Below are 13329 nucleotides of genomic sequence, written 5' to 3' on the forward strand. Positions count from 1 at the left end.
CACCATTTCCTTAAACTAAATCTCTCTAAAACTGAGCTATTAATATTCCCCCCCGCCCGTGCCCCCCTCCATGACTTTTCCATCAAAATCAACAATGCAACCATCAGTCCCTCCCCTCACGCCAGGGTACTAGGTGTAATCCTAGATTCTGACTTGTCATTTCAGCCTCAAATCCAATCGCTGTCAAAAGTTTGTAGAATGCACCTCTGTAACATCTCTAAAATTCGCCCTTTTTTAACAAATGAAACCACCAAGCTCCTCATTCACTCCCTTGTTATCTCTCGCCTTGACTATTGCAACTCCCTTCTCATTGGCCTACCGCTCCATAGGCTATCCCCTCTTCAGTCTATCATGAATGCTGCTGCCAGACTTATCCACCTTACCAACCGCTCAGTGTCTGCCAACCCTCTACTTCAATCCCTACACTGGCTCCCAATCACCCAGCGAATTAAATTCAAAATTCTAACCACAACATACAAAGCCATTCACAACTCTGCCCCAAGCTACATCACTAATCTTGTCTCCAAATATCACCCAAATCGACCTCTCCCCTCTTCTCAAGACCTCCTGCTTTCAAGCTCTCTCATCTCCTCCTCCCATGCTCGTCTCCAGGATTTCTCCAGAGCCTCTCCCATCCTCTGGAACTCGCTACCTCCATCTATCCGGCTATCCCCTACTCTTGCTACCTTCAGGCAATCCCTGAAAACTCATCTCTTCAAGAAAGCCTATCACGTCTCCAACTAATCTCCTACCACTTCCACCAGCTCATTCCCCACAGTTACAACCTTTTGTACCACCTGCCCCACCCTATTAGATTGTAAGCTCTTCTGAGCAGGGCCCTCTTAATCCTATTGTATTGTATTGTATTATAACTGTATTGTCTCCCTTTTATATTGTAAAGCGCTGCGTAAACTGTTGGCGCTATATAAATCCTGAATAATAATAATAATAATTTATGAAAACAAACGGTTAAAATCTTACTCACAAAATGAGTGCACTTCATCCAGTGCACATAGAAACAATTTCCTCTTTAACTCCTCCCGCCCGCAATATTGTCAAGTGATGGGCAGGTGGGCAGCGTCTCTCTCGTTCATCGTCCCACGCTCGCCACGCTTGCACACCTGTGGGGGTGTGCGGCGATCGGTGGTGTGCTCTGTCCCTGGACACGGCACATCACTGATCCCAGTAAAGAGCTGATAACGAGGCTCTTTACCCTTGTGATCTGCTGTGTCCAATCACAGCTGATCACATGTAATCAAGGAAATGCTGGTTATTGGCATTCCTTTCCTCAGACTGACAGTGTATGAGGAGAGCCGATCAGAGGCATTTCCTCACGGGAGATCTGCACAGATAATCAGGGTACTAATTATCAGTGCCCTGATTATCTGTGCAGCCCCAACAGTGCCCAGCAGTGATGCCAGTCAGTGCCCATAAGTGATGCCAGTCAGTGCTGCCAATTCAGTTCCCATCAGTGCCGCCCATCAGTGCCACCCATCTGTGTCCATCAGTGACACCTGTCTGTCCCGCCTATCAGTGCCACCTATCAGTGCCCATCGGTGCTGCATATTAGTGGCCTCCTCATCGGTGCCCTTCAGTGCCATCTCATTAGTGCCCATCAGTGCAGCCTATCCGTGCCCATCAGTGCAGCCTTATCAGCGCACATCAGTGAAAGAGAAAAATTACTTATTTATAAAATTGTTTAACAGAAACTAAGAAAAACCTTTTTTTTCTTAAACATTTTGGGTCTTTTTTACTTTTTTTTAGCAAAAGAAAAACCCAGTGGTGATTAAATACCACCAAAAGAAAGTTCTATCTGTCTCAAAAAAAGTTATAAAAAATTTGTTTGGGTACAGCAGTGCATGACTGCGCAATTGTATTCCAAAGTGCGACAGCGCTGAAAGCTGAAAATTGGCCTGGTCAAGAAGGGGGTAAGAGTGCCCAGTAGGCAAGCAGTTAAACAAGCATTTCCCCCTTAAGTTTAGACTTTGACTTCAGATACCTATCCCAGATGGCCAACTTCCAGTTCTTGTCAGCGTAATAACATCATCCGGCCATGCCCTTGGCGCGTTTCATCATTCAATCATGACTGTTTCAGAAGGAAAGTTTCTTTCTGAAGCAGTCATGATTGAATGATAAAACATGTCAATGGTGTGGCCAGATGATGTCTATGCGCATGTTGACCTATTTTTCAAACGGTCAAAATCTGAGGTAAACAGCCTGTTTGGAAGGTGGAAGAAGCACTCTGTGGGGCTGATCCATTCAGATTATTCACTGGTGCATTTTTCATTTTTTATGGACTCAAATTGAGGTGAAAGAAAAAGAAGGTGGACAATTAATATATATAGTATCTCACAAAAGTGAGTACACCCCTCACATTTTTGTAAATGTTTTATTATATCTTTTCATGTGACAACACTGAAGAAATGACACTTTGCTACAATGTAAAGTAGTGAGTGTACAGCTTGCATAACAGTGTAAATTTTCTGTCCCCTCAAAATAACTCAACACACAGCCATTGTTGTCTAAACTGCTGGCAACAAAAGTGAGTACACTCCTAAGTGAAAATGTCAATTTTCCCTCCCGGGGGGAAGGTGTCTCGTTAGTGTTACAAGGTTTTAGGTGTGAATGGGGAGCAGGTGTGTTAGATTTGGTGTTATCGCTTTCACTCTCTCATACTGGTCACTGGAAGTTCAACATGGCACCTCATGGCAAAGAACTCTCTGAGGATCTGAAAAAAAGAATTGTTGTTCTACATAAAGATGGCCTAGGCTATAAGAAGATTGCCAAGACCCTGAAACTGAGCTGCAGCACGGTGGCCAAGAACCTACAGCGGTTTACCTGGACAGGCCTCGCCATGGTGGAACAAAGAAGTTGAGTGGATGTGTTCGGCGTCATATCCAGATGTTGTATTTGGGACATAGACCTTTGAGTGCTGCCAGCATTGCTGCAGAGATTGAAGGGGTGGAAGGTCAGACTGACAGTGTTCAGATCATACGCCGCACACTTCATCAAATTGGTCTGCATGGCTGTCGTTCCAAAAGGAAGCCTCTTTTAAAGATGATGCACAAGAAAGCCTACAAACACTTTGCTTAAGACAAGCAGACTAAGGACATGGATTACTGGAACCATGTCCTGTGGTCTGATGAGACCAACATAAACGTATTTGGTTCACATGGTGTCAAGCGTGTGTGGCAGCAACCAGGTGAGGAGTACAAAGACACGTGTGTCTTGCCTACAGTCAAGCATGGTGGTGGGAGTATCATGGTCTGGGACTGCATGAGTGCTGCCAGCACTGGGGAGCTACAGTTCATTGAGGGAACCATGAATGCCAACATGTACTGTGACTGAAGCAGAGCATGATCCCCTCCCTTCTGAGACTGGGCTCCAGGGCAGTATTCCAACATGATAACGACCCCAAACACACCTCCGAGATGACCACTGCCTTGCTAAAGAGGTTGAGGGTAAAGGTGATGGACTGGCCAAGCATGTCTCCAGACCTAAATCCAATTAAGCATCTGTGGGGCATCCTCAAACGGAAGGTGGAGGAGCACAAAGTCTCTAGCATCCACCAGATCTGTGATGTCGTTATGGAGGAGTGAAAGAGGACTCCAGTGGCAACCTGTGAAGCTCTGGTGAACTCCATGCCCAAGAGGGTTAAGGCAGTGCTGGAAAATAATGGTGGCCACACAAAATATTGACACTTTGGGTCCAATATGGACATTTTTACTCAATATAATAAAATAATTACAAAAATGTGAGGGGTGTATTCACTTTTGCAAGATACTAGCTCTCTCTCTTTATATATATATATATATATATATATATATATTAATATATATATATATATATATATATATATATATATATATATATATATATATATATATATATACATACACACACTTTTTTCAATATATATATATATATATTTCACTATTCATTATAATTTGCCTATAAGTGGATGTTACACTGCATTTTGGACTTGGCACTTTATATTTTGCGATGGAAGATATTCAAATAATATTTTGTTAGTCACACGGATCTATTATTCATGCATTACGTGGAGTTTTATTTATTTTTATGGCATTTCATTTTTTTGGTATGGAAACACATGACGACAGCTGCAGCAATCATTTTATTATTTGTTGGATTTGGTTCACAATTTGCATGGTAGCGTGGGAGACTCTGGTGTAGTAATTTCAGGGGACTGCTGATGGGCTGAAAGATTGAAAGTTGTCCATGTGGTCCAGTCAGCTAAGGGACCCCATAGCAGTACTTGACTATAAAACTGAATTTTCCAGAATGTTTATCCCCCTGCTCATGTAATCACCTTTCTCTTTCCAGTAGTGTGCACAGAACTTGAGGTCAAAATACAGCTAAACTTAGCTACTGTATTGAAGAAATGGATTCTGGACAGCCGCACTCCGATAAAAGCCTTTATTGTAATGCATAGTTAACGTTCATGTGACAACAGAAGCAGGACAAATAGTCGCTTTTCCACCATATTTCATTCGTTTGTGTTTTCTGGTGATTATATATCCCAATTATTCTTCGGGTCACCCAAGATTTAGATATCTGTAGGGTTTCTATTGAATATTATTTTTGCATGTTCATGTGGTTAAATGTGTTCTTTGATGTAGTCATCACTAATTAATAGAGTTTTTCTAACTATTTACTAACTAGACATCATCACACCGCCACTTTGCATTTGTATTTGTGCCCTTATTCTTTAGTGGCACCCCGTGAACTGAAGTTCCTACATATAAACATGGTATGTTCCAACATGTTTTGGTAGATTTTTAGACATTATTTATAAACACGGTTTTACTATTAAAGGTTGCTTCGCAACAATTTGCACATGTACATTGTGTACTTAAAAGTGGGGTATGCCTGTACTTTTCTAGTTTTTATTGTTACGGTTTCATGTTTTCATGCGTTTCCCCTGTATTATACATGGTGATGGTTTATTATGTCTTTATTATCAGGTTTTTACTTTTTTGACTATTTCGAGATATTGGATTTTCTTATATATGCGTGTCTTTGATATGTACATGTATAAATAGCAATCCCTTTTTCTTTTTTTGTTTTTGTTAACCATCTCGTTTTGTGGTCTATTTCCTTGTTTTCCATGTTTTCTCAGGGGGTTTGCATGTATGGATGTATCTCCCCCCCCCCTTTTGGCCACATGTTTTTGCAATTAAAAATCATTGAATGCATCATGAGACAAGTTTGAATCTAGTATATATTTGTCAAACAATATGTGGTCATTTAGCTATGACTAAGCAACAATGATGTTGTGAAACGCGTCAGTCGTTTGTCCTGCTTCTGTTGTCACATGAACGTTGACTATTCATCACAATAAAGGCTTTTATCGGAGTGCGGCTTTCCAGAATCCATTTCTTCAATATTGGTCGTGCTGAGCCTGCACTTGGCTTCCACTTTGAGGAGGATGTTTTCTTCAGTACACCACCTGGAGCGGTTCACCATTTTGCTACTGTATTTGCTGTAAAAAGTATTCCATCATTGGTCAGTACATGTAGGGTGCTACACATTTAAAAGGATGGAGGACACTGGGTCTGAAAATGTGTATATACAGTTGTGCTCATAAGTTTACATACCCTGGCAGCATTTATGATTTCTTGGCCATTTTTCAGAGAATATGAATGATAACACAAACTTTTCTTTCACTTATGGTTAGTGTTTGGCTGAAGCCATTTATTATCAATCAACTGTGTTTACTCTTTTCAAATCTTAACCCTTTCATGCCTAAGCCTGTTTCTGACATTTGTTGCTTGCAAGTTAAAATCCGTATTTTTTGCTAGAAAATTACTTAGAACCCCCAAACATTATATATATATATATTTATATATATATATATATATATATATATATATATATATATATATCTTTTTTTAGCATAGACCCTAGAGAATAAAATGGCGACCGTTGCAATATTTTATGTCACATGGTATATGCGCAGCGGTCTTTCAAACGCAATTTTTTGGGAAAAAAGACACTTTCATTAATTAAAAAAAGACGAAACAGTAAAGTTAGCCCAATTTTTTTCTATAATGTGAAAGATGTTGTTATGCTGAGTAAATAGATACCTAACATGTCATGCTTTGAAATTGCGCACACTCGTGGAATGGCGACAAACCACGGTACCTAAAAATCTCCATAGGCGACGCTTAAAATTTTTTTGTGGTTACCAGGTCAGAGTTACAGAGGAGGTCTGGTGCTAGAATTTTTGTTCTCCCTCTGATGATCGTGGCACTACCTCACATGTGTGATTTGAACACCGTTTACATATATGGGCGTGACTTACGTATGCTTTTTCTTTGCTGTGCGAGCTCGTGGGGATGGGGTCGCTTTAAAATGTTTTTTTTTCTTATTTATTTTTATTTTTTTAACATTGTCCCTAGAAAAAAAAATATGTTGATCACTTTTATTGCTGTCACAAGGAATGTAAACATCCCTTGTGACAGTAATAGGCAGTGACAGGTAATCTTTATGGAGGGATCGGGGGTCTTCAGATCGCCAAAAACGACGATTCCTTCATATTCTCTGAAAAATAGCCAAGAAATCATAAATTCAGCCAGGGTATGTATACTTATGAGCACAACCGTATAAGATAGGTCCTTTACTTAGCATTGGAAGTTTCACTTTTAAGGGTCCATGCACACTGCCTTAAAAAAACTCTGCTTCTAGAAGAGTTTTGCCTTTTTCCTGTAGAAAAAGCTCAATGTCATCCTATGTGTCCAAGCACATTAGGACGTGTAGAGGCATAGCATTTAAGCTCAGCATTTAAACCCTTGGTGAAAAAAAACTCTTCTGGGTGCGTATTTGAGAGGAGTTTTCTGGTGTACAAAAAATGTGTAATATGAAGGTTTTTTTCTGCCAAGGGAACCAACATTTTATTAAGCCCAGTGTGCATGGACCCCTATTATTAAATGGCAGCTTTCTTAACTATGCTTTTTTTTACTGCTTGATAATCTCCCGCATGAAAATGCCTGTCATCTCTTTGCTGTCAGCATAATGCTTTCACATTTTTTTATTTTATTTTTTAGCATACGTAAAGTTTGGCAGAAAAGGAAATGTGGTGTAAAGTATGGGTATCTCACAATATCTCACAGTACGGTAAGTCATACTGCTTTCGAATATTACTGCATGCTCAGCATTGCTTAAAGCAGTACTAAAGGAAAATACATTTTTTTTTGAACAGACAGGCTCTTTGTTGCAGAAAAGACATGCAAAGTCTTTTCTAGCTATAAAATAATCTTGCCTGCCTGTTCACAATTTTATACAGAATGTACACTGAGTTGTGCATGTGCAGCTCAGTTTAAATTTCTGGCTTGATGCCAGGGTGTCTTGATTAATAACTCTCACGCATGGGTGGGAGTGACATCATCCTGCATCAGCCAATCATGATAGCTGAAGGTCAGCACCTGGAGGAAGCTGGGAAGAAGATGCCAATGAGGGAGCTCGTGGTCGTCAGACTGCTGGAGCCAAGGTAAGCATTCCTGCCTTTAGCTCCACTTTAAAGTGGATGTAAAGGCAGGACATTTTTTTTTTCTTAATGCATTCCTTACATTAAGGTAAAAAATGTCCCAGCAGTTGTATCGCTCCCTCAACCCCCTTATACTTACATGAGTCCTATTTCAATCAAGCACTGTGCACATGTGCAGGCGCCTTCTCCTCTCTCTCCTCACAGGACATGGAGACAGCAGCGGGGGCTCCTGTCAATCAAATCCGGTGAGGAGGGGGTGGGGCCGAGCTGCGCTGTGTGTGTTTATGATCGCACTCAGCCTGGTTCGGCAATAGTTTTCAGGACCGCCACTATATGAAGCGGCTATTGGCGAAGAGGGCCTAAGAGCGCTGGTGGGGGACCTGCGAAAGAGCAAACATGTGCAAGCTCAGAAGAAGGACAACACTCCAATACTGCTAGGGGGTGCTCATCCTAAAGCTTGGTCCATTCTAAAGAAGAGGACAGGACAGAGTTATAAAAAATATCTCTCCTTTGGCTCTCCGCTCCCGCTGCTGTTAATCAAATCCTGTGACGAGGGGGTGGGGCCAAGCCACGCACTGCTGTGTCTATGGAAGCGCACAGCCTGGCTTGGGAGCGAGTCCGCGGGTGCGCCACCATAAGAAGCGGCTTCCTGTTGAGGCACACAGAGAAGAGGAGGACCTGAGAGCACCGTTTGGGGGACCCCAGAAGAGGAGCTTCGGGGCCGCTCCGTTGCAATATCATTGCACAGAGCAGGTAGGTATTACTTTTTTATTATTTAAAAAGAATACAATTTTATCATTTGCAATCACTTTAACGTCTTGTATACGGATGAAATGCAAAGTGTAACTACCTCTGTGCTTATCAGATTTCAGTCAACGCTCACCATCCTGTGTTGAATGAAATTATTCTTTAAAAAAATCACATAAAAATGACTTTCCGGTTTTTTACATATAGGTCTTCCATTTTTTTTTAATTAGCTATAGATTTTTAGATTAACCAGCAGGATGGATCTCTGTGTTTGACTCTGCATCTATCAGTCTGCCTGCTTAATAACTACTGTTATCAGAAAGCCCATGGTTTTCAGTGAGTCAGCCAACTCATAGACACAAAAGAAAAAGCAGTAAACCACAACCATGGTATAGTACCGCAGAACAGAAAGCAGAGCAGTGTGTTTAAAGTACAGTAAAACCTTGGATTGCAAGCATAAATCGTTCCAGAAACATGCTTCTAATCCAAAGTACTTGTATATCAAAGCAAATTTCCCCATAACAAATAATGGAAACTCAAATAATTAGTCCCACAACCATTTATTCATAGGTCTTTCAATTTATAGTCCATATAAAAAGATTATAGCAATGTGACCAGGTTGTGTAACCATAACATGACCATCTACAAATGGAAGCCTCCACAAGGGGATTAGAAGCAAAATCCAGCAGGAGCTACAGAGTATAAAAGAGAAGAGAGGTTCCTCTAAGTGTAGCAATATGGTTACATTTAATGAAGGTAAAACATTTAGCAACTCACTTGGTTGATGATTAAAAGAGGCACATCTAAGTATGCAGGCATCCGAGGTAAAGCTGTCCACATAGACCATCCTCTGAACCACCAGTTCTCACCGCTGTCAGTCTGCAATCGTGACAAGGAAGACTAACCTGCAGTAGAGTGATCTGAGAGCAAGGCTTGAACCGTGGAGCGTAGCGTGGAAGGGATGACGTCTATGGAGGTGAGGAGGATGGTCTATGTGGACAGATTTTCCCTCGGATGCCTGCATACTTAGACGTGCCTCTTTTAATCATCAACCATGTGAGTTGCTAAATGTTGTACCTTCATTAAATGTAACCATATTGCTACACTTAGAGGCGCCTCTCTTCTCTTTTATACTCAGTTGTGATGTAACGCTACTCTTATATCACGACATCGCTTGTATATCAAGTCAAAATGTATAAAATAATTTTGCTTGTCTTGCAAAACACTCTAAAACCAAGTTACTTTCAAACCAAGGTTTCACTGTATATGTAAACCCTAATAATAAACTTCTCTTATTAGCTTCCCTTTTGTCTGTTAAAAGTACAACTGAAAGTGTTTTGCTACAGTATATTCGTTCAGTATAGAATAAATATTCTCGCTGACCTGGCAGAAATCTTGTGACTTCCCCTGCATCTGCTGCATTCTTATCAGTAAGCATAATTCCCCTTTATATTATGGGAGATTAAGAAGAGGGGGAATTCTGTAGTCCTAACAGTTCCTATCCCAGGGGGACAATGCTGCTCCTCCATAGAAAAAAGTGGAGTGAGTGAGCGTTTTCATACTAGGACAGTAAGGGGGATTGACTAAAACTGGTGCACACCAAATCTGGTGCAACTGTGCTTAGTAACCAATCAGCTTCCAGGTTTTGTTGTCAAAGCTTAATGGAACAAAGTGAAGTTAGAAGCTGATTGGTTACTATGCACAGTTGCACAAGATTCTGTGTGCACCAATTTTAATAAATCTCCCCCCTTAGTGTGTTACACTCAGGATAACTGGGTAAAAATTAAGGAACAAAGCCTAAAAAAAATAATGCAGCCCCTACATCTACAGTATATTACAGTTTTGTTCTTGGATTTTGTTCATTTTAATGAGCATATAAGGTTTCCACTATACATATATATAGTATACACTTTTTTATTTTGGGTTAAACACTCATTAATAAGATTACTAACATCAAGCTGGCGAGACCATACATGCTTTAATATTTCTATACAAATCCTAAATGTTTTCTTTAGAAATGCTTGTATTTTATAATTAACCCACTAAACCAGAAAAGCCTCGGAAAATGTAGCTTTATGCGCTGTGCCTGGCCTAAGGAAGATTATGAGGGATGGGATTGAGTGCATGGAGGATTTCATTTAGTGCCTTGCAGCAATAATTCATCTTTTCATAGATCCTGAATGCACAATTCCAACATACCATTAAATTAATTCATTATGTGTGTCATGCACCATACCCCATGGATTTAGGATACAAGTTTTGCTTCCAACGTTTCTTGTTTAGGAGTTTAAAGTTTATCATGTACAGATGTCAAACTTGATCTAAGAATAAAAAGTGCTTGGACGCTCAGTAGTAAAACATGTTTTTATATCCTCCTTACATTTATTTTTTGTTTAAACAGACAATAGCGTGGTAACATTTTTTGTTCCTATATATTGATTGGAAAGTTCAGTGGTCTCCATACTGCGGCCCAGGGGCCAGATGCACCCCTTTGCTTGCTTTTATCCAGCCCTTGGGGCGCTGTTTTATTCACTGACACCAATGAAGGGTACAGTTCCTCCCAAAGACACAAACGATGGGGCGCAATTCCTACCAATGTCATCAATGATGGGGCACAGTTCCTCCCAATGACACCAATGATGGTGCACTATTACTCCCAATGATGGGGCACAATTCATCCCAATGACAGCAATGATGGTGCACTATTCCTCCCAATGATGGGGCACAATTCATCCCAATGACGGCAATGATGGTGCACTATTCCTCCCAATGATGGGGCACAATTCATCCCAATGACCGCATTGGTGGTTCACTATTCCTCCCAATGATGGGGCACAATTCATCCCAATGACAGCAATGATGGTGCACTATTCCTCCCAATGATGGGGCACAATTCATCCCAATGACGGCAATGATGGTGCACTATTCCTCCCAATGATGGGGCACAATTCATCCCAATGACAGCAATGATGGTGCACTATTCCTCCCAATGATGGGGCACAATTCATCCCAATGACGGCAATGATGGTGCACTATTCCTCCCAATGATGGGGCACAATTCATCCCAATGACCGCATTGGTGGTTCACTATTCCTCCCAATGATGGGGCACAATTCCTCCCAATGACACCAATGATGGGGCACAATTCCTCCCAATGACAACAATGATGGGGCACAGTTCCTCCCAATGACACCAATGATGGGGCACAATTCCTCCCAATGACACCAATGATGGGGCACAATTCCTCCCAATGACACCAATGATGGGGAACAATTCCTCCCAATGACACCAATGATGGGGCACAATTCCTCCCAATGACACCAATGATGGGGCACAATTCCTCCCAATGACACCAATGATGGGGCACAATTCCTCCCAATGACAACAATGATGGGGCACAGTTCCTCCCAATGACACCAATGATGGGGCACAATTCCTCCCAATGACACCAATGATGGGGCACAATTCCTCCCAATGACACCAATGATGGGGAACAATTCCTCCCAATGACACCAATGATGGGGCACAATTCCTCCCAATGACACCAATGATGGGGCACAATTCCTCCCAATGACACCAATGATGGGGCACAATTCCTCCCAATGACATCAATGATGGGGCACAATTCCTTCCAATGACAACAATGATGGGGCACAATTCCTCCCAATGACACCAATAATGGTGCACTATTCCTCCCAATGATGGGGCACAATTCATCCCAATGACAGCAATGATGGTGCAGTTTTCCTCCCAATGATGGGGCACAATTCATCCCAGTGACAGCAGTGATGGTGCACTATTCCTCCCAATGATGGGACACAATTTCTCCCAATGACACCAATGATGGGTAACAATTCCTCCCAATGACACCAATGATGGGGCACAATTCCTCCCAATGACAACAATGATGGGGCACAATTTCTCCCAATGACACCAATGATGGGGCACAATTCCTCCCAATGACACCAATGATGGGGCACAATTCCTCCCAATGAAACTAACAATGGGACATAATTCTTGCCAATGACACCAACGATGGGGTACAATTCCTATTAATGATACCAATCATGGGCCACAATTCCTTCCACTGACACCAATCATGGAGGATTGTTTACTCCCACTGATGCTGGGACATTTCGGAATCCCCAATGGCCAGGACCCAGCCCTCCTAAAGTCTGAAGGATAGTAAACTGGCCCTTTGTTTAAAAAGTTTGGAGACCCCTGGTATAGTTTAAAGTTGATTTCTACCAAAGACATTTATTTTTTAGTTTTAGATTGAGTGGAGTAGGACTAAAGTCTTTGCTTCTGTTAGTATTTGTATCTGCATTGGGACGATTTTCCCTTACTTCTTAAAGACGACTTGGGGTCCTTTCACACTGCTCTGTAGCAAAATTGTGCTAAAAACACATATGCATTTTTATCGCGATTTTGCTGTGTTTTAGATGCGTTTCTGGTGCATTTTTGGGTTGCCTGCACCTGAGAAAAATGGACATGTGACTCAAAAATGCACCAAAAACCGCAAATCAAGGTGCCTTTTTACTGTAATTTTACAGCGACTCCTATTCATTTCAATGGGAGGCTGCGTTTTTGGTGCGGTTCTCAAAACGCACCAAAGATGCAGCATGCAGAACTTTTCAAAATGCACTGCACCTGTAATGCAGTGGTATGAAAAGTCCCATAGGATTTAAAGGGAAATTTGAAGAATCAGTGTGAAGGGGCCCTAAGGCATGGGTTAGAGTTTCCTAGCTATGAAATCTATTGTAAATGTATTTCATTGGTGAGTCCACAGGGAACTATTGGCCCTGCTACCAAGATTTAGTGGATTCTCTATAAGGATATAAGACTTTAGCACTCCTGAGAGGGGAAAGAGCAAACGGCAAATGGCAATTTCCCGGTATCCTGGTAGGCCAGTCTGACCCTGGTTGCGTGTCCCAAAGGATAGCTTTTACTCTTATTCCTACATCTCTCCGCTCAGTTTTTCTCCTCTCGTCTCCCCGTCTCAAGATCCCCTTCGGCTATGTGTCTCCAATCTATATACCCCCCAGGAATGGGTGTGGAAATGCCTTTCACGTCGT

At 41.6% G+C, this 13329-nt stretch overlaps 1 protein-coding gene across 1 annotated transcript in view; it reads left to right on the forward strand.

The window, feature by feature from the left end:
• LOC141128746 (arf-GAP with SH3 domain, ANK repeat and PH domain-containing protein 3-like) overlaps positions 1-13329 on the forward strand; it is a 128197-nt gene that overhangs the window by 64965 nt on the left and 49903 nt on the right. Inside the window, exon 11 of the mRNA XM_073616211.1 lies at positions 7068-7137. Within this exon, the coding sequence (XP_073472312.1) occupies positions 7068-7137 (70 nt within the window). The remainder of the gene's footprint in view (positions 1-7067; positions 7138-13329) is intronic.

This window comes from Aquarana catesbeiana, linkage group LG02 (genome assembly GCF_042186555.1).
Source record: "Aquarana catesbeiana isolate 2022-GZ linkage group LG02, ASM4218655v1, whole genome shotgun sequence".
Taxonomy (NCBI): domain Eukaryota; kingdom Metazoa; phylum Chordata; class Amphibia; order Anura; family Ranidae; genus Aquarana; species Aquarana catesbeiana.